This window comes from Oncorhynchus clarkii, chromosome 8 (assembly GCF_045791955.1).
Source record: "Oncorhynchus clarkii lewisi isolate Uvic-CL-2024 chromosome 8, UVic_Ocla_1.0, whole genome shotgun sequence".
In the NCBI taxonomy this organism is placed as follows: domain Eukaryota; kingdom Metazoa; phylum Chordata; class Actinopteri; order Salmoniformes; family Salmonidae; genus Oncorhynchus; species Oncorhynchus clarkii.
In genome coordinates this window covers 23,435,081-23,454,530 of record NC_092154.1, presented here as the reverse complement: position 1 = coordinate 23,454,530, position 19,450 = coordinate 23,435,081, and the positions used below count along the sequence as shown (strand labels likewise).

The 19,450-nt window shown below is 40.1% G+C and overlaps 1 protein-coding gene across 1 annotated transcript; it reads left to right on the top strand.

Annotated features, from left to right (window-relative positions):
- The first annotated feature begins 546 nt into the window (after window positions 1-546).
- On the top strand, window positions 547-5,741 carry LOC139415132 (sterile alpha motif domain-containing protein 12-like). The gene is made up of 5 exons (XM_071162982.1): window positions 547-650; window positions 1,279-1,322; window positions 2,683-2,827; window positions 3,420-3,557; window positions 4,342-5,741. The coding sequence occupies exons 3-5, from the start codon at window positions 2,707-2,709 to the stop codon at window positions 4,356-4,358; spliced, it is 276 nt and encodes a 91-aa protein (XP_071019083.1). The 5' UTR covers window positions 547-650; window positions 1,279-1,322; window positions 2,683-2,706; the 3' UTR covers window positions 4,359-5,741.
- The last annotated feature ends 13,709 nt before the right edge of the window (window positions 5,742-19,450 follow it).

Genomic DNA, 19,450 nt, shown 5'->3' with positions numbered 1-19,450 from the left:
GTAAATGAGGCTGAATTAACTGTTTGGCTGCCAGACAAGGCTCTGCTGATAGCCAGGCGTAGCAGTGGTAAGGTGTTGAGATTGCTGTTGGGACTCTGCTGTTGGGACAGCTTTATGTAGGCCCTAACAGTGTATGGGCACCGTTTGTCAACGTTATAGTGCAATTAATGTATTGTTTAGTGTTGTGTTGTGTAATGGGTTTGCTGGCATGCATTAAAAACTTCTTCTTTTTTTTGCCCCACCAAGATTTACATGTTAAAATAGCAACTGGATAGGTCTATAATTTCTGAGGAAAAATAATGAACTATTCTTTTTGAAAGCCCTCAAAAGAGATAAAATAACCTAATGTTAATGTCTTTAGGCTTATGCTGTAAACATGACTCTGTAGGCCGAGTAGATACATCGCCTAAATGAAGCATGGTCGTCATGAAATACCTTTATTCCCTCTGCATGAAATCTGATTTTATTTGGATGATAATGGTTGTGGTCCAAGATCACTTTTTAGGAAGAGTTCCTTCCACACGAGGGAGCCCCCGAGTAGTGGTTATTCCTCCAGCCAGCTGTGCACTGAACCAGCCCCAGCCCACAACCACGGCAGCACGCTGGCTTGGCTGACTCAGAGACAGGAAGGGTTGGGCACAATGGGACAGGTAAGAGGCTGATATGACTGCCGATAAAACGATTAACTGTACTTGACTAAACACTACAATAGCTATTAATGTTACTTTTACTATCATGAATGTCAAGCCTAGTGCATATAAGTTAAGTGAATAATACGAAGGCAGGAAATAACAATGACTACAAAAGTGTGCCTTACCTGCGCTAGGCTTACTTACAAATGCGACGTGGTAGCATTTACAGTAGAGTTTATAGTAGTAGTACTAGTAAATACATAGTTACAATAGAATAGGCTACCGATTAGTTTCAACAGTTTTCTGTCCCTTTGTCTGTCTTTATCAACAGATTTCCCTCAGTGCAGTACACTTCCTGTGAATGGCATAGGCTACTATTACCGTACTGACTAGCATACAGTATGGTGTGCAGCAAAATATAAATTAAAATTACAACCATACCTGGAATAAAGTTATATCATTAATTCAATGTATACCTGTGTAGAATTTTAAAGATTATACAGTGTAATGTCATTGAAATGACCATGAGTACTAGAATATGGGAAGTTAGTATGTTCTGTGGTATTATATATCACCACAAGATGGTGTATTTGTCACGTTGGGCACATGTTTCTGACTATAAGATATATACTTATTGTTTACCCAGGTCCAGCAAAACATGAGTAGGCCTGCAAACAACAGCTGTTGAAGGTTTGTTAAATTACTTGGCAAGTTTGATTTATTAGCTGAGCAAGGTGCACCTATGCACTTGACTATGATGACCTCCTCTCAGAAAGATTAATCAACTTCCTCTCATTTTCCTTCCTTTTATCTTGCTGTCTCGTTCTGTCTTTATTCCACGCACCATACAATGTTTGTTGAACCTTTTTCCTAGAACATTCTAGTCCCGCAGCGCTTTACGCTAAAACTTTGATGTAATATTTGATTCGGTATGAGTCTTAAACTTCAGTGACATTTACTCTAAACCTTGTTGCCTCATACTCCGTCTGGTCCGAGATTTGGGGTAGGGAGTAATGGTCAATATGCACAGGATATCTTTTTCACAGCTTAGATCTTGTCTCTCCAGTGTCATGTGATTAATCCAGGATGTATTGTAAGGAATTGAATACTCTCCACTTCATCTTTGAATCACGCAGAACATTGAATTACACACACCAGTCAGAAATGCACTGGGTGAGAGTATGTGGTTTCATGTGGGTTTGATCAGGAAGATGGTGATGCAATTCTTCTGGAAAGCAGCAAGACTGATAAAGGTGTTTCTCTGATGAGATTATGTTTCATACATGATGTTGTGTTGTGGTTTGTGTACAGATGTCAAAGTCTAATCCCACAGCCCCTAGCTCTTGGGAACAGATCCTACTGCAACATTTCATACAGTGTTTACAGCTTTCTTTGCATAGGCAGTAAAAACTGACATTTACATTTTAGTCATTTTGCAGATGCTCTCATCCAGAACAACTTACATTTAGTGCATTCATCTCAAGATAGCTAGGTGAGACAACGATATATCAGTTGTAGTAATTAAGTTATCAGCAAAGACAGCACTAGTAGGAAAAGACAAGTGGAATATTCACTAATATACAAGTGGAGAGGTTTCCTGCTTTTCCTGTCCTCTTAATGAAAGGTTTCTCACTGTCTCGTCTGGCTGTCCAGTAATTACTCATATGGGAGCTCGTTCCTGCCAACATCATAGATTAGTCTCTTCATTAAATCAGTAAAACATTCCTATATTTCCAACATGGCAAAAACAAGACAGTGCCCCACAGCATGTAAAGGCCAAATAAACATTGATGCAGCTCTATAAAAGTTACTGGCTTAGCCCCAGGGATATGGCTGAGGAAATAGTACTATAATGAATTTGACATACAAAAGCAACCATCTCATAACATTAACGACTGCAGTATTCTGCTTTTTTTTCCCTAAGATATTGCATAATTAATCAACTTCAAATTGTCATTGCCACTTTTTGAGAAATGTATATAAGTAAGGGATGCATAGTCTCAGATTTATACTAGATACTTCTGACTTTCTCCTTCCCTGACATATACAGTGCAGCCCAGATAATAACGCCAGAATGAGCCTCCCCAAAAGGGTCTCCCTCTGGACCGTGGTGGATGTGTTTGACTGGGTCAAGAAGCAGTACCCCTACCAAAAGAGTGTCCTCCACGTGGCCGTCTTCAAGCATGACATATCCGGTAGCTATCTTCAGTAGCTCTTCTACTTACCAAATCTTGCCTTAGTACAAAACAACCTACAGTATATTCATGTACATCAGTCATCATTAATAGACTGCTATTATTATTATTTTTAAAGTGAATATATATGATATTTTATCCCAGGCTTACTTCAGCCCTGTACTGTATAAGTAACGGATGCCTGCAGAGAGTTCTGGACCCCACATAATGACCTGGAATATTAATCTTCCCAGTTACTGTCAAACCTCTACAACCCACACAGCTCATTCGCAGTCAGTACTGTTGTAATGTTGCATCAGGAAATCCTTGTCAAAAACATGCAGAAAAACAACTGTTGTATGAGTAATAAAACCTTATGTCCTAAGGCTTAAATCCTGGGACAGAAGTTTTGCCCACCGTGGGCTAAGTGCATTTGAATTCAAGTTAATTTAGGAATGGAATTTGACCCATAATTCAAGTTCATCATGTAATATGAAATCCATTCAATTTGAAATCCATGCTCCCAGCCTTATTTGACTGGCATCATTTTGCTTCCTTCTCTAGTAGCCTCCCCTCACCACCTCTCTTGCCTTCTTGCTCTGTCCCTCCCCAGGCCGAGCTCTGCTGAGGATGGGTGAACACCAATTGGAGAGGATGGGGGTGGAGGTGGAGCATCTTCAGGAGGTCCTACTGGACATCCTTCTCCTCAGGGTCCAGGAGGAACTTGAGAACCTTAACGACATCTTCTCTGGTGAGGAACAAACATCCATTCTACCGTCTCCTTTTAAACTTCATCAGGAATTCAGTTGTAGCCTATATCAACGACTTCTTCTCTGGTGAAAACCTAACTTTACTTTATTATCTAAAACTGCATCAGAAAGGGACAGACATCTACTGTGTCCTCTTAGATGGCTTCAGGAGTTCACTTGTACACTCTTAGAAAAAGGGTGCTATCTAGGACCTAAAATGTTTCTTTGGTTGTCCCCATAGGAGAACCCTTTGAAGAACCCTTTTTGGTTCCAGGTAAAAACCTTTTAAGTTCCATGTAGGACCCTTTCCACAGAGGATTCTACATGGAAAGCAAAAAGGTTCTACATGAAACCAAAAAGGGTTCTCCGTGGAACCAAAAAAGGTTATCCTATGGGGACAGCTAAAGAACCCTTTAGGAACCTTTTTGGAAGAGTGTAGCCTATATACCCAAAGTTACTCACAGGAGGTTGCATTATCAGCCAACATGATTGACAGACATGTATTTCAGCAAGAGGACTAGCTTAGAGACACCTGCCAAGAATAGATTGGCATCGAATGAGAAGAGAGAGAGGTGAAAACCTCTGATGAACAGTACTATTCAACTGAACTGAAAATAAAATAATTAAATTGGCTTTGTTTGGCATGGATACAAGATAGATTAAACAAGTTCAAGTTCAAAATATAGATAAAATAAGTTCACAATGGTCTTCGTTCAATGTGGTACGTATGCTTGCATATTTCAAATGTATTTGTAACCAAATGTATTTTTATCTCTCGTTCTCTAGAGTGTTTCTCTTCATGACTATAACAGAAGAAGAGGTCTGAGATATCATTATTTAGTCCATCTACGGTGTGGAGGACTAGAGAAGAAAAAATACATTTGCTTTCAGTAGTCATTGACCTGAAGAAGGCGGCCAGATTGGTTTTGGCATGGTTGTAGTTTTACTGACACGTCTGTGAATCAAGCCCTTACCCCTCGCTCTGCGCTGCTCTTGTGGTCTTATTTTTCACAATACTCAATACACTATGTGGCAGCTATTGCAGAGGGAGAACATCATTCCCCACTTGAACAGGGGATACAGTGCATCCCTCATCTGGACTAAATGTTGCAATCCCATACCAAGCAGTGATTTGGCTAGCTAATGGCCTGTTATATTACTCTCAGGAGACCCTGTGTGAATTAGAATGGAGAGTAAGTAAATTAGTCCTGAGTTTAATGCAGGGACACATGGCCATAATTTAGATAACAACCCAAATGCTGCTCAAACCTATTAGGCCCTACACAGGGAACATAATAGGATCATTTAATGGGAAGTTTCTGGCAGAGACAAAATGGCTTTAAAGTTTTATGTATTTGCTTATATAGTTTTATGTTGGAGTAGGAATGTTGTGTCTGACTGAAACTCGTCTTTATTTAGCTTTTGTTGCTCCACACCTCATGTTTGTAAGACGTCAGCAGTTTTTCTGTCTGTCAAATACAATGCAATGTCTAGCAAATCTTTAAATGGAACACAACTACGCATAGAATCCCTCCAGTATGACTACCCAGCTAGGAATGTACTCTATGCAGATATATCCTATTTTATTTGCTCCGGCAACACATTCATATAAACAGTTCATTGTGTAATCATGTGCTTGCTTAAATTGCTCAGAGATAACAGTTTTGCATATTAAGTGGAGCAAATGAAAGTGCTACGTTTGCAAATACAAAATCTTTTTATGTTTCAAATCCTCCTTCCTCAGAGAAATTCCTCCCCAGACGTAAATGTCCTGTCCATTGTATAATGATAACGTTTGTTTGCTCCAGTTTGAAGTATTTTGGTGCATCCCTAAGGTTCTGCACGTTTCATTAGACACTACATGCACACGAAAAACTGCAGGACTGTCAAATCTGAGCTCAAACAGTACCTTAGCAAAGCATACAATGCAGTTCAACTCCAAACCACTATACCTGTATTATAGTGTGATGTTTTCAGAAACAGGAAACGCTATGTTTAGACATCCATTTGCTATCCAGCCTAGAACACAGGAGAGAAACAAGTTACTCCAGTGAAGAGATGAGGATGAAATGTCACGAGGGTGTTTAGTGGGTGAATCTGTGGATGAACCCTATTTAGTGCATGAGTCTGACCTGACAGCTCATATTTGCTAATAAAGACCAAATCTGATCATTGTTCATTTGAAATAATTGTCTTCGCTGATAATTATATAAAAATCAATGTGTAGAATCAGCCAGTGGCCTAAATCTTGAGAGACACACTGGTGCCCTCAGACAATGTCCATTTGTCTCTATTACATGACTCGTCACGATACATCATCCCACTTCCACACACACTTGTCAGACAACCCAAACTTTAAATCTCCTCCTACTTTTAAAGGGCAGCCAGAAAACAGAGGACAGCAGAAAGCAAGCAAAAACACATTGCTCAGTGAAAGTAACACCTCTAGGGGAACATTACTTTTTTTCTTTGTTCAGTAATCCAGCTCCTGAAAAGCCCAGCCCAGGCCTGGCATGCTGAATCTGATGTGCCCCATAAAAGGACTGTTTACATTTCCTCACCTTCCATGGACATTAGCAAGTGCTGAGCCTGTGGCTCTAGAGTCCCAGTGGGGGGCACACCAAATTAGACAGGCTGATTAATGTCCCTCAGAGATGCATGGCATTTGATTTCCTCCATTCAGGGCGATGGTGCATCAGGAAAGCGCTGACTCACGTTAAATGTAAATATACCTCGGGGAGAGACACTTAATCATATATGACAGTGAGGGCTTCCCGAATATTCCAAAGGTTAGCAAATCATGCCTTTGACCCAAAGAGATGGGGGGAAAAAAAGAAACATGGAACCAAACTTTGTGTTGTTTGGCATGCAACAAATGATGGGTTGAACAAAGAGAAAGGACTACAATGGACTGCTAAGTGGAGCTAACATACAGCAAGATACATTCTCGGTATTAACAGTTTTATTGTAACTAGACTCAGTAAAATATCCTGGCCAAAATAACAAGTTATAGGGGGGTTTCTGCAACCTCTTTGTCTTGTTTATATTTTACTCAAATTTCAGTTCAAGAATGCAATCAGGGTTTTGTTAACGTGGAGTCCAGTGGAGGCTGCTGAGGGGAGGGCGGCTAATAATAATGGCTGGAACGGAGCGAATGGAATGACATCAAGCACAAGGAAACCAAGTGTTTGATGTATTTGATACCATTTCACTGATTCCTCTCCAGCCATTACCACACGGGCTCGTATCAAATGAAGGTGCCACCAACCTCCTGTGGTGGAGTCTCTGGTCTGTGTTATATTCCATATCTAATAGACACTCTGTTGGCTAAAATCTATACTTTCTTCTGCCAAGACATAATGCATCTCCAGTCTATTGTCTGTACCGCTGGATCAATCATTAATGTAGGCAGCAGATAAAAGAGGGAAGCTTTTTAGCAACTACTTAATTATTAAGGGTTGGTTGAACTTTTCACGACTTTCTGATTCTCATTTTAGTTGAACGTTTAAGGTTACTCGAACCAGGTGTCAAGTAAGGGTTATAACTTACTGATTCTTCATTATCCAGCTACAAAGACATGCATTTCGTATCTTAAATTCATGACATGATCTTATTGCTCAGGTAACAATCTTAATTCAGGCGATGTACTGTAGCACGGCTGCACGGCAGAGCATACAACTCACAAATTGTCTTCTGCCACTGAGACGGACAGACTATCAGAGGAGTGCCATTATAGGTCTTTGTGCGTGTTGATCATGACTTCATTGGGTCAACACATCGCCTTAGAGATGCGTTTCTAATGGGATACCTGGGGAGGTTCATCGAAGAGGTGGGCCTTAAATCTCAGCCTGACAGACATTTCTCTTACTCTAATGACACTACTTATGCCTATCGGTCACACAGACAGGCAGCCAGGGGTTGGGGAGACTTTAGAATGGGGAAAGGATGACAGGGCGCCTTTCAGAATAATGAACCAATTAGTTCCCTTGTCTTTGAAAGTGTGTGAGGAAAAACCACAGACAAAGTAATGACATATCCCTTGCAATTAAATTATTTGCTGCCTGTGAGGGGCTGAACGTCGTCACTTTCAGCACAACTATGCATTTTTCCCTTCGCTCCCTGTTTGCTGTGTTTGCATTTATAGAAATGGTAGTACATCCCATCCCTATCCACCGCCAGCCATAGCCAACCAGCAGTGCATCCATCTGACGCCACTGCAGACTGTTTGTCACTGTCTTGTAAATTATTCATAGCTGCAACTGCAAGAAAAGGATCAATACATTCTGATATAGAAATTAGTTAGTGGCAGGGCATGAGATGCATCCATTTTTTGGATTAGAGAGAATAAACAGTGGAAACAGTCCTGGAAGTGATATTGAGGTTGAAGAGGCCATGCCAGGAAGCTGTTGTATTTAGGTTCATTTAATCTGTTCCCTGCTAATGTGTTTTAAGGCAAAGAGATGATGCTGTCATTGGTGACCAATGTGTTAGTCACACCATACAATCAGAAGATCAGAAGACCCATAGAGCCTGAGTGAAATCATTTTCACAAATATTTTTTTCTCAATGGACATTTTAGGGGAAACAATTTACAATTATTGACATACTGTACGTGCAAATATACAGTTGAAGTCGGAAGTTTACATACACTTAGGTTGGAGTCATTAAAACTTTTTTTTCAGCCACTCCACAAATTTCTTGTTAACAAACTATAGTTTTGCCAATTGGTTAGGACATCTACTTTGTGCATGACACAAGTAATTTTTCCAACAATTGAATAAGGAAAGAATATTTCACTTATAATTCACTGTATCACAATTCCAGTGGGTCAGAAGTTTACATATTGTAAGTTGAGTGTGCATTTAAACAGCTTGGAAAATTCCAGAAAATGATGTCATGGCTTTAGAAGCTTCTGATAGGCTAATTGACATAATTTTAGTCAATTTGAGGTGTATCTGTGGACCTATATCAAGGCCTACCTTCAAACTCAGTGCCTCTTTGCTTGACATCATGGGAAAATCAAAATAAATCAGCCAAGACCTCAGAAAAAATTGGGAGAAATGTCCAAATAATTGAAGGTACCGCATTCATCTGTACAAACAATAGTACGCACGTATAAACACCATGGGACCACGCAGCCATCATACCGCTCAGGAAGGAGACGCGTTCTGTCTCCTAGAGATGAAGGTACTTTGGTGCGAAAAAAGTGCAAATCAATCCCAGAACAACAGCATCAAACTTTGTGAAGATGCTGGAGGAACAGGTACAAAAGTATCTATATCCACAGTAAAACGAGTTGTATATGTCGACACAACCTGAAAGGTTGCTCAGCAAGGAAGAAGACACTGCTCCAAAACCGCCATAAAAAATCCAGACTACGGTTTGCAACTGCATATGGGACCAAAGTCAAGGTATTGGAGTGTCCATCACAAAGCCCTGACCTCAATCATATAGAAAATGTGTGGGCAGAACTGAAAAAGCGTGTGCGAGCAAGGAGGCCTACAAACCTGACTCAGTTCAACCAGCTCTGTCAAGAGGAATAGGCCAACATTCACCCAACCTATTGTGGGAAGCTTGTGTACATATTCTTTATCCCCTCACACTGTGTACAAGACAGTAGTTTTGGAATTGTTAGTTAGATTACTTGTTGGTTATTACTGCATTGTCGGAACTAGAAGCACAAGCATTTCGCTACACTCTCATTAACATCTGCTAACCATGTGTATGTGACAAATAAAATTTGATTTGATTTGATTTGATTTGTGGAAGGCTACCCAAAACGTTCGACCCAAGTTAAACAATTTAAAGGCAATTCTACCAAATACTAATTGAGTGTATGTAAACTTCTGACCCACTGGGAATGTGATGGAAGAAATAAAAGCTGATATAAGTCATTCCCTCTGGTATTATTCTGACATTTCACATTATTAAAACAATGTGGTGATCTGAACAGACCTAAAACAGGGATTTTTTTCTAGGATTAAATGTCAGGAATTGTGAAAAACTGAGTTTAAATCTATTTGGATGTAAACTTCAACTGTATAATGCTTTATTGTTTTTATTAGAACAAGACCAACCAAGAAACAAACAATCAAAAGAAAAAGAGCACAAACAATTAGAAAATAATCTAAAAACAAATCACATACCTCCCTCTCCGTGTTGGCCCAAGTTGTTAATCCTCATCAATGGAGGGTAAGTGGTCAAAAAATGAAATGAAAGGTTGTCATCTCAAGAAAAAGTTATCAGTGCATCCTCTCATTTTTGTAAATTAAGAAAATACATTACTGTAGGTCTTTCAACCAGGATGATGGTTGAAACCAGGATGATGTGGTTGGTTTGGAGGATTTCCAATTCAATATAAAATATGTGAGTGAAGCAAACACTACAACAAACAACTGCTTTACTTTTGAGAGTGGGCAGCACAGCTGGATCTCCAGATATAGCTATCAAAGGAGAAGGCTGCAGGTCGACATCGAGAACTTTGGATAGAGTAGAATAAAAGGATGGTTAATACTCCAACAGCTTAGGGCATGAGTAGAACATATGAGTGTGGTCAGCGGTGGACACTGAGCATCTGTCACATGTATCATTTGTGTCTGGGAAAAACTTACCAAGTTTCATCTTGGTGAAATTAATTCTATGCAAGAATTCTAAGCCTAAGAATGTCCTCCTCCCACCAGTCATCTGTAAGGTCAAGGTCAAGTTCTCGTTCTCTTCCTTGATTTGGTGGATGGAAGATGGTTTCATATCGTATTGTTTCCAGAAAGATACATAATGTTCCATGGATGGAAAGTCTGTGTGTGCGTGTGTGTGTGTGTGTGTGTGTGTGTGTGTGTGTGTGTGTGTGTGTGTGTGCGTGTGTGTGTGTGTGTGTGTGTGTGTGTTAACATACAGAGAGAGTGTCTGCTTTAACAATGCTCTCCCAGCAGAGACAAAGGAGCAATGGTTTATAGTGTGGAGAGACAGTGACATTATAACAGAACAACCACCATACAGATGTATGATCTTAATTTGAGCCAGTTTGCTACAGTAGGAAAATAATCCTGCATCAACAGGAAATGTGAATTATTACGTGGGTTATAATTAATGGACATTTTTGTCAGGGCAAATTAAGTCTGACACAAAGTGGAAATGACTAACTTTAGAAGCCTTTTTAAAACTCACAAGTTTGAATTTCCTGCCATGCAGGACATTTTGCAGCAACAAAAGAGTGATTAAATTAAGATTCTACATCTGTAACAGGTTTTACTCCACCCAAACTGTCACTCTGGAGCAACAAGATAGGAAATCATATTTAATCGATTTTCTATGAGTGTACATGCTTACGGAATCAAGATGTGTACATTGAGGACTGTAGAATTAGATTGTAAATTAATTTAATTGTGAAATTAACAAATATCCTCTCATTTCAGAACTCACATGCTTCTATTTATTTACTTACTGTCCTCCACATGAGAGAAAGTATATGAACGTATGATACTGCATCGGAAAAATAAACGAGGCCAATGCATCCATACTGTAGGCCTACCGAGAATTTACATCTTGCACATTATTGAATTAATTTGGCCCTGAATTGCCTAGAAAATGAAAGGCATACCACAGAGTTTCTAAAGCCAGAGGCACAACATCACAAGACTTCCGGTAACGCTTCTGAAACAGACAAAGCAGGCTGGGGTTTGGGTTTTGAGAAGTCAATGAGAGAAATGTAAAATTCTTCCTTAGTTGTTTTCTTAAAATCTAAAGGCACCACCTGGATTCAAGTTAATGTCTTAAGTAGATGAACATGTTATTAGTCGAACCTCGTAAAAGTGACACATTTTCATTTGTGCCTTTTTAAAATGTATTTAACTAGGCATGTCAGTTAAGAACAAATTCTTATTTTCAATGACAGCTTAGGAACAGTGTGTTAACTGCCTTGTTCAGGGGCAGAATGACAGATTTGTACCATGTCAGCTTGAGGATTTGACCTTGCAACCGTTTGGTTACTAGTCCAATGCCCTAACCACTAGGTTACGCTGCTGCGCCATCTTTGATTTGAAGCCCTGCACATGCACAGTTTGGTGCGAGACTACGATTTGACCTGATAATGTATTTCCGCGCTTAGCAAACGTCGCCATGACATCTCCTACGAGTGTGATCAGGGATTTCTATTGGAGAAGCAGTTTCTGCCAATCTTCATACTGTACTGTCTTTGGGCATACCTTCCATGCTATCGCCAACAATCCCGGTTTCAACTGTACTGGGCAGATGGCAGACAGCGTATATGACATTGTGTGTGCAAGTGGTTTCGTCGGGGCACCTCTACAAGGTGTCGAAAGTGTTCCACAGGGAACTGTTTAGTGTGAAAAACTTGACACGCTCGACACGCTCAAACCGGTGCACCTGGCACCTACTACCATACCCTGTTCAAAGGCACTTAAATATTTTGTCTTGCCCATTCATCCTATGAATGGCACACATACAACATTCATGTCTCAATTGTCTCAAGGCTTAAAAATCCTTTATTAAGCTGTCTCCTACCCTTCATCTACACTGATTGAAGTGGATTTAACAAGTGACATCAAGAAGGGATCATAGCTTTCACCTGGATTCACCTGGTCAGTATATGTCATGGAAAGAGCATGTTTAATACACTATCTGTATATCAATGTTGAAAGTCCAGAAATGAGAGCATTACCATCTATGCCAAATGCCTGGGCCTCTGATGGATACTGTAGAACCCATACTTTAGTATTCCCACTTCTCTCGTATAGGATCGAAAGGATTCCACCATGTTCACTCACCAATGTAGCTGACCGATGTAGTGCCTTAGCAGAATTCAATCTAACGCTTGTGCGGTCCAGAGACGAGAACTCTACCCTTATGGCAAAAGCCTTAGCTCCTGACAGGGACAATAGCATTCTCACCACTGAGATGTTATAATTGTAAAATAATCTGTTTGTCACTTGTCAAAATGATTCTACATTGAATTTAGTCTTTGAGATGCTCAAACAGCCTCCCGGGTGGCGCAGTGGTACTGAACTGCAGCGCCAGCTGCGCCACCAGAGACTCTGGGTTTGCGCCCAGGCTCTGTCGTAACCGGTCGCGACCGGGAGGTCCGTGGGGCGATGCACAATTGGCCTAGCGTCGTCCGGGTTAGGGAGGGTTTGGCCGGTAGGGAAATCCTTGTCTCATCGCGCACCAGCGACTCCTGTTTGCGGGCCGGGCACAGTGCGCGCTAACCAAGGTTGCCAGGTGCACGGTGTTTCCTCCGACACTGAGGAGGCTGGCTTCCGGGTTGGATGGCGCTGTGTGAAGAAGCAGTGCGGCTTGGTTGGGTTGTGTATCGGAGGATGCATGACTTTCAACCTTCATCTCTCCCGAGCCCGTAGCGAAGAGACAAGATAGTAGCTACTAAACAATTGGATACCACGAAATTGGGGAGAAAAAGGGGTAAAAAAAAAAAAAACACAAAAAAAAGAGATGCTCAAACAAGCACGTGTATCTGTAGTTGATGTTCTTCAACTCTAAAATGCCAATAGGCGGCCTGCAGGCCCTGGCGGGGTTTTATTTGGCCCCCCAGGTAAAAAATAAATATATACATTTTTTTATTTAATTGTTGGACATAAAAACTGTAAAACCCTCCCAGTAAGTCAGCTCCAAGTGATTATCATTTTGGAAATCTATTCCCAAGCATGGGAATACACGGGGCACACATGATCTAATGCAAATATAAGCAAGGTTTGAAATGATTATGTTTTTGTCAAATATTATATCTATTATATCTATTTGTGCTTAGGCAGCCCCCCGCAACTCTCTGATTCAGAGGAAGACACATTTCAGTTGAAGGCATTCAGTTGTACAACTGACTAGGTTGTACAACTTTCCCTTTCTTGCAGTCAGTTTGCAGTCTACAAATGATTTGTAATTATGTTCCGCCCCCCCACGACCATCCGCTCAAGGAAAAAGTTTATTTCGGCTGAATCTAGATGATGATCCCTGCACTAGACTTCGTAAGACAAAATCCACAAAGAAAAGACATCAGGCAGTATGTGGTCTCCATGTTTAAATAGTGACGGCAGGGTTAGTTCAAACTGCAGGACTTGGTGAAAAGATCATGGAAGACAAAAGTGAGAGACAATGAATAAAGATGTTCAAACAAGCCCGTCTATCTGTAGTGGATGTTTTTCAACTTTAAAATGCACTAGACGGTGTAAGACAAAATCCACAAAGAAAAGACAACAGGCAAATGCATATGTGGTCCCAATGTCTAAACAGTGACAGCAGGGCTAGTTCACACTGCAATAGCATGGTTCTCCTCACAGGTGAGGGAATCAGCCCATGCTCGGTGAATAGCACTTGGTTGATCTCTGGGAGCAGGACACAGCATAGCTGATTAGATCATGTGAGACAAAATTGAGAGACAAAAATGAATAAAATAAATCAGCAAAGGAATGTAGTTTGTGAGCTAGAAAATGAACATCCTGGCAGTCTGAGGCAGGGTGCTCTGCAATCATCCTACTCCAACTGTTGGCAAAGATAATGGGGCATTTCTTATTTGTTAGAAGGAAATTAGTTGGTCCTGTCCTGCCTTGATGACTGAATTAGCTTTACACTACTTGTCCTATAGATATTTGTAGTCACCAGCTGTCTACCAGCTGTCTACTACCTTAGGTGCTGGATAGCATGATTGGCAGACGTGATCAGCTGAGATGGTAGCATGGATAGTAATGAGTTTTGATTCGTTTACAGTTTAGTACCTGGCAGTATTTGTCTGTCCAGCTAGCGACCATAAAAGTAAGTATTTTGAAAACATTTGCAAGAATTGGCATTGGCAACAAACGGAACTGTGTTCAGAATAAATAAATATACACAATATGTAAAAACCAGTTCTTCCCTCGACAGAGATAGATCATCTTGAAAGCTAAAGCAGACAGCTTGCTACTGCCCACCGCCTATTCCTTAATTTGGTGTTTATTAGGATTCTTCAAATTCTTATAGAATTCCTGCTGCAAGGCAGCATGGTGATTCAATTACTGTGGGGAGCCAATCAAGTTACTCCAGGAGACATTCGGAATGGCCTCCATATCCCCATTGGTTCGATGGGTTCTCTGTGATTAATGTGGAGTAATTGGCAAGTCATCCATGCATTCAGTCAAACCTTCACTCCAGGTGAGAGGAAAGGAGAGGGGCAAATAATTGACGATGGAAGGAAGCAATCAAACAAGACATTGGTACTTTTATTAGCATAGAGAGCACCTAGCAGCAGTCTGCACACTATCTCCAGGTTAAAGAGCGCGGCCTGTTATTGAATATATCCATTTGTCAAGACAAATGAGGTACACAGCTCTGGGTCTGATGGGCAAGCTTCCAGCGAGGCCAAACTACCGTGTACTTTATTACCGGGGTGAAGAAAATTAGTTTTCCCTGAAAACGCAGGCAAGGGCAATTTATTTTCCTGACATCAATGGATCTTTGGCAGTTGATTTATCTTTGCTGTGTTCAAACTGATTGTGTGAGAGCATCTGCAGGTGGCCGCAGTGGCTTGTGGGAGAAAGGGTTTCAGGGCAGCGATGCCTTGGCTCATTTGGTTGTAGTAATTTATAGTTGCAAAGCCTTGCAAAAGTTCTGATAGAGAAATATTAAATTATCATTGGCTTGGCATGTCCTGTGTCTGTCTATATCAAGAAAAAATGAAAGCCTCTGGTAAAGATATATATTTCGCAAACTCTTATAAAAGAAAGTCTATGTTATAAAATAATGTCTATACAACCTGTTCAAAGCCATGCAACATGAACATAGAATTTGTTTGGCTTTATCTTTAAATATTTATAGCTCTTCCGCTATCAAGTCTTATCATCAATCTTTCCCATCATACATATGTCTGGCTAAATATTTTCGGCATTGCTTCCCTGAATGCATAATATGGATATCTCCTTAATGATTCTCGTTTGCAAACTAGCTCATTTAAAAATATATGAGTGTGCCATTCACGTGACATTGCATAAACATTTTACAGGGGTTGGTCAATGAAGCACATCATATGCTATACATTTTGCACTGGGGAAAGGAGGGTTTGAAAAATGTATGGTGACAGGGTGACAAGTTGTAAAGTGTTGGAGGTAATTGGTGCCCTGATGCTGTGATGCAGTGATATGGGTGTTTTATTTTCCAATGATTTTACAATTAGTATAGAGGGTCTGGTCCTTAGTAGCAAATATCTTTATGGAGATGTTTAGAAAATTGTATATCTTGTTGAATGATGATAGAAATAGTCTGGATGATGTCACAGTTCTCAAATTCTTATATTTTTGGGTCCAATGTCTGTCTATGTCTTGAGTTTTTGAGTAGTTTTGTGTTTGGGAGAATTTCAATTTCATTCCCATAAGTTTCTTGACAGCACTGGAATGATTCTGTCAGTCTGAGACATGATCTTCTCTCAGTATCTCTTGTTACTGAAAATTGAACTTTGGAATCAGCTCCTGTCTGATATGAAAGAGATACTGCCTTCATAGGGCATAAAAATCAATCCTCAAGACCTGTCATACAAGGGATATAGCACTTAATGTCCTTGTCAAGAGCGGGCATGCTGATGAGAATGGAGTTGTCAGAATGAAGATAACTATTCACGACTGGTGAAGAGGGATTGCACTGGAGAGAGAGAGAGAGAGAGAGAGAGAGAGATAGAGAGAAATAGAGTGAGAGATAGGGCGTTGTACTTTAAATTGAATACAGAACATGGATTCAATGATCCTGCTCATATCACCCTTGTGAACAGACTGTAATAATACCAGTATAATCTTGCATATCCTGTTGGAAATTCCTGTGATCATCCCACTGGAGCTCTGAGGGGATATGTGAGATCAGAAACTCTTGTTTTTGTTAATGATGACATCCCTTTGGACCAAGTGTCTGGTTAACATGAAATTAAGAAAACACAAGATGTAGTGGTCATCTGTTTTAAGTCAAGTGTCCAAATGTTTTACTTGGATTAATGCAGTGAATAAAACCAAGTCTTGATTCTTGAAGTCTTGATTCTTATGTCTTAATTTTCATGACTCAGTATGAGAACATTTCCACTGATAAGTGTCCATATCAAAGCAGAGTGATCACAATGGGATACAAAGAAGTAATACACTGTAAGGCATTTGAAACTGGGTTTGAACCAACATTTAGTGCAGCACATTTTCTTAGGTTAGGATCGAGTCGTAAGAGGTCATCTCCACATGTAAAAACAGTCTGACAAACAACCATGTTGATGTCCTGACAGTCCTGTGCAAGAAGATAAAAAGTGTCACAGCACCAAACATTGGGAGTCCTCCACCCCAACACAAATCACTTTCCATCTTCCAGTTAGGATATGAGGGGCTATGCTAGCATCAGCAGCTCTCAGTGTTATCTGGAACAAAAGGCCTTTGTCCTGAAAAAATAATCCACTCTCGGAATTTAAGACTCACTGGCTCTTAAAACATTCTAAGAATAAATACTTATAGATGTAGGAACTTAATTTGAGCCAGTTTGCTACAGCCAGAAAATAATCCTGCAGCAACAGGAAAGGTGAATTATAATGTGGATTATAATGGATATTTTTTTATGGGTTGGTACATTTTGCGTTAGGGCAAATCAAGTCTGACATTCAGAAGTGGAAATTACAAACTTTAGAAGCCTTTTTAAACGTTGAATACACTACAAGTTTGCATTTCCTGCTGTACAGGACATTTTTCTTCAACAAATCAGTGATCAAATGAAGATCCTACATCTGTAGCTATATCTTTAGTTCAATGCCTCACTCTTTTCTTACTCTCAATATTTCTGCTTAATACAACGGTCTTTTTTCAGTAGCATCCAGCTGGCAATGTTTGATGCAGCCACTATTAGATTCATACACTAAATATAACATTTCTGTTAAGTTGAGCTCAAGTTTTTCTGACCTGATTTTTCACTATTTTGTCAGAGCCCAGTCAAATGTTTGAGAGAAACTGCTATTGCTTCATCCATAATACATACATGCCTACAATATGTATAAAGAGCATGTGGAAATATGTTTTCCCAGTGGTTACCAGCTTCCAATGCAATTATAAGTAGCCTACTGCACAAAACCATCAACTTGACTCCTCACTGCAGTAAGAACATTGAAACACAGATAATCAGCACAGGCCTGTACAATGACAAAATTCTGGGAAACATTTCAAGACAGTCCTTTAACCCAGAATAAATATAAACATTTCAGGAAATCCAGGCTGGGACTCCCTGCAGAAAAGCCATGCAGTTTGACCAGGTGTTGGAAGCTGTGGAGCTGTGGCAGTGTCCAGGTTCTTCCAGGGAGTGTGAGAGATGGGTGTCTGGATCACGGGTGTTGGCCAGGGGTACCGCTGGGCTCTGTGCTGGCCCCAGTACTTTTTACTGAGCAGGAGAGAGACACGTACCGTGGACTTGTCTGGTGGGGCCAGATGGAAGTTGTCTGGCTACAGCTTTCATCTTCCTATGCTGCTGGGCAACCATACAACTTGTAGTGTGTAAAGAGCTGCATGGTAGGCTGCATGATTTTCACAATTGAAATTGACAAGCACCATTGAAAGTAAATATCTACAGTATCCTGTATCTTCATTTCAAAAATGGAAAATGTCTCCTTGGAGATGGCATTTGTGTTCACAAACAGAATACCTCTGGGCTCAGACATCATTTCAAAGTCTATTTCACATTGGTTCGTCATCATTTGCTTTAAATGATATGGAAACATTGATTCAACCAGTGTGTGCCCAGTGGGTATGTTCTGACAGGGTAGTTCCCTAAATTTGATCAAACATACAGTACCATCTTCATCTGAACAACCGAGATTACCAGACCAGCTTTTTAAAACATAGATCTACACCTATGAATTCTTCTTCAGACCTGTTGCTGTCTCGATATTATTCTCTTTGGATATTACTACAACTATAATTCCCTATGACTTTTTACATCATTATCAGAGGGGCCGCAGATGACTTACTCTCCAAGTCAACAATGAAAGATAATCATGCTAGGGCAGTTAGTAGAAATAATTAAGGTTCTGTTATCCGAACACCTGCAGCATATAATTGATCTGCACCACATTAAACAGGGTATAAAATAGAGAAAATTAAATGCTTAGAAGGTGCTGTGTTTTTTCAGGTCCAGTTTTTCAACTTGACAGAACGCGTGTCTGCGCAAAGATGAACTCATTGACACACTATACTGGCAGTGTTTTAAAAGTAAGATACCTGTGATACCTGTAACATGTTCAGTAGCCATTCAATACTATTAATGAAGTGTGGCCACACCACACAATAAATTCATAGACTTATGAAAAGTGCTTACTCCCTATATGCTTTAAATAGAAGTCTTCATTTATTAAGTTATTGGTTTTGTAGTTGTCAATAACTTCATATTAATCCATCACATCCATTGAACAAAGTTGTACATTTTCAGATCTCAGTTCATTCCCAAATTCATGTCTAGTCTAACGGTAACTGGACCTTGAATATTATATTAACATGAAATACAGTAGTTGGGTTACATATAAGACCATAAGCCCAAGGGAGCTGTGTCGTGTGTTTGAGTCAGGGGTAACAAACAATGTATTACTTTTCTTTAGGGGGTTCTAAATGCAGGTCAGCATTTTTCAGTCATGAATCTTGTTCTGGAGGCCACTCTACATGGCTGTCACTATCTGGAACAGCCACAAAGTCATAACATCTGATTTTAAACCTAACCTTAACCCTAACCTTAACCACACTGCTAACCTTAATGCCTAACCTGATCTTAAATTAAGACCAACTACAATATAGCCACTGGACTATCTAAGAGGAAATCATTCAGTTCTGTCTCTAGGGCAAGACTCATGACAATAAATGTCAACCTGCATACTAAACAGAACATCCACCACTTTGAAAGAAGT

Excerpts from the sequence above, each read along its gene's own strand:
- LOC139415132 (XM_071162982.1), top strand. The coding sequence starts at position 2,707 with ATGAGCCTCCCCAAAAGGGTCTCCCTCTGGACCGTGGTGGATGTGTTT. Across the intron at positions 2,828-3,419 it reads CTTCAAGCATGACATATCCG|GCCGAGCTCTGCTGAGGATG; the intron begins GTAGCTATCTTC and ends GTCCCTCCCCAG.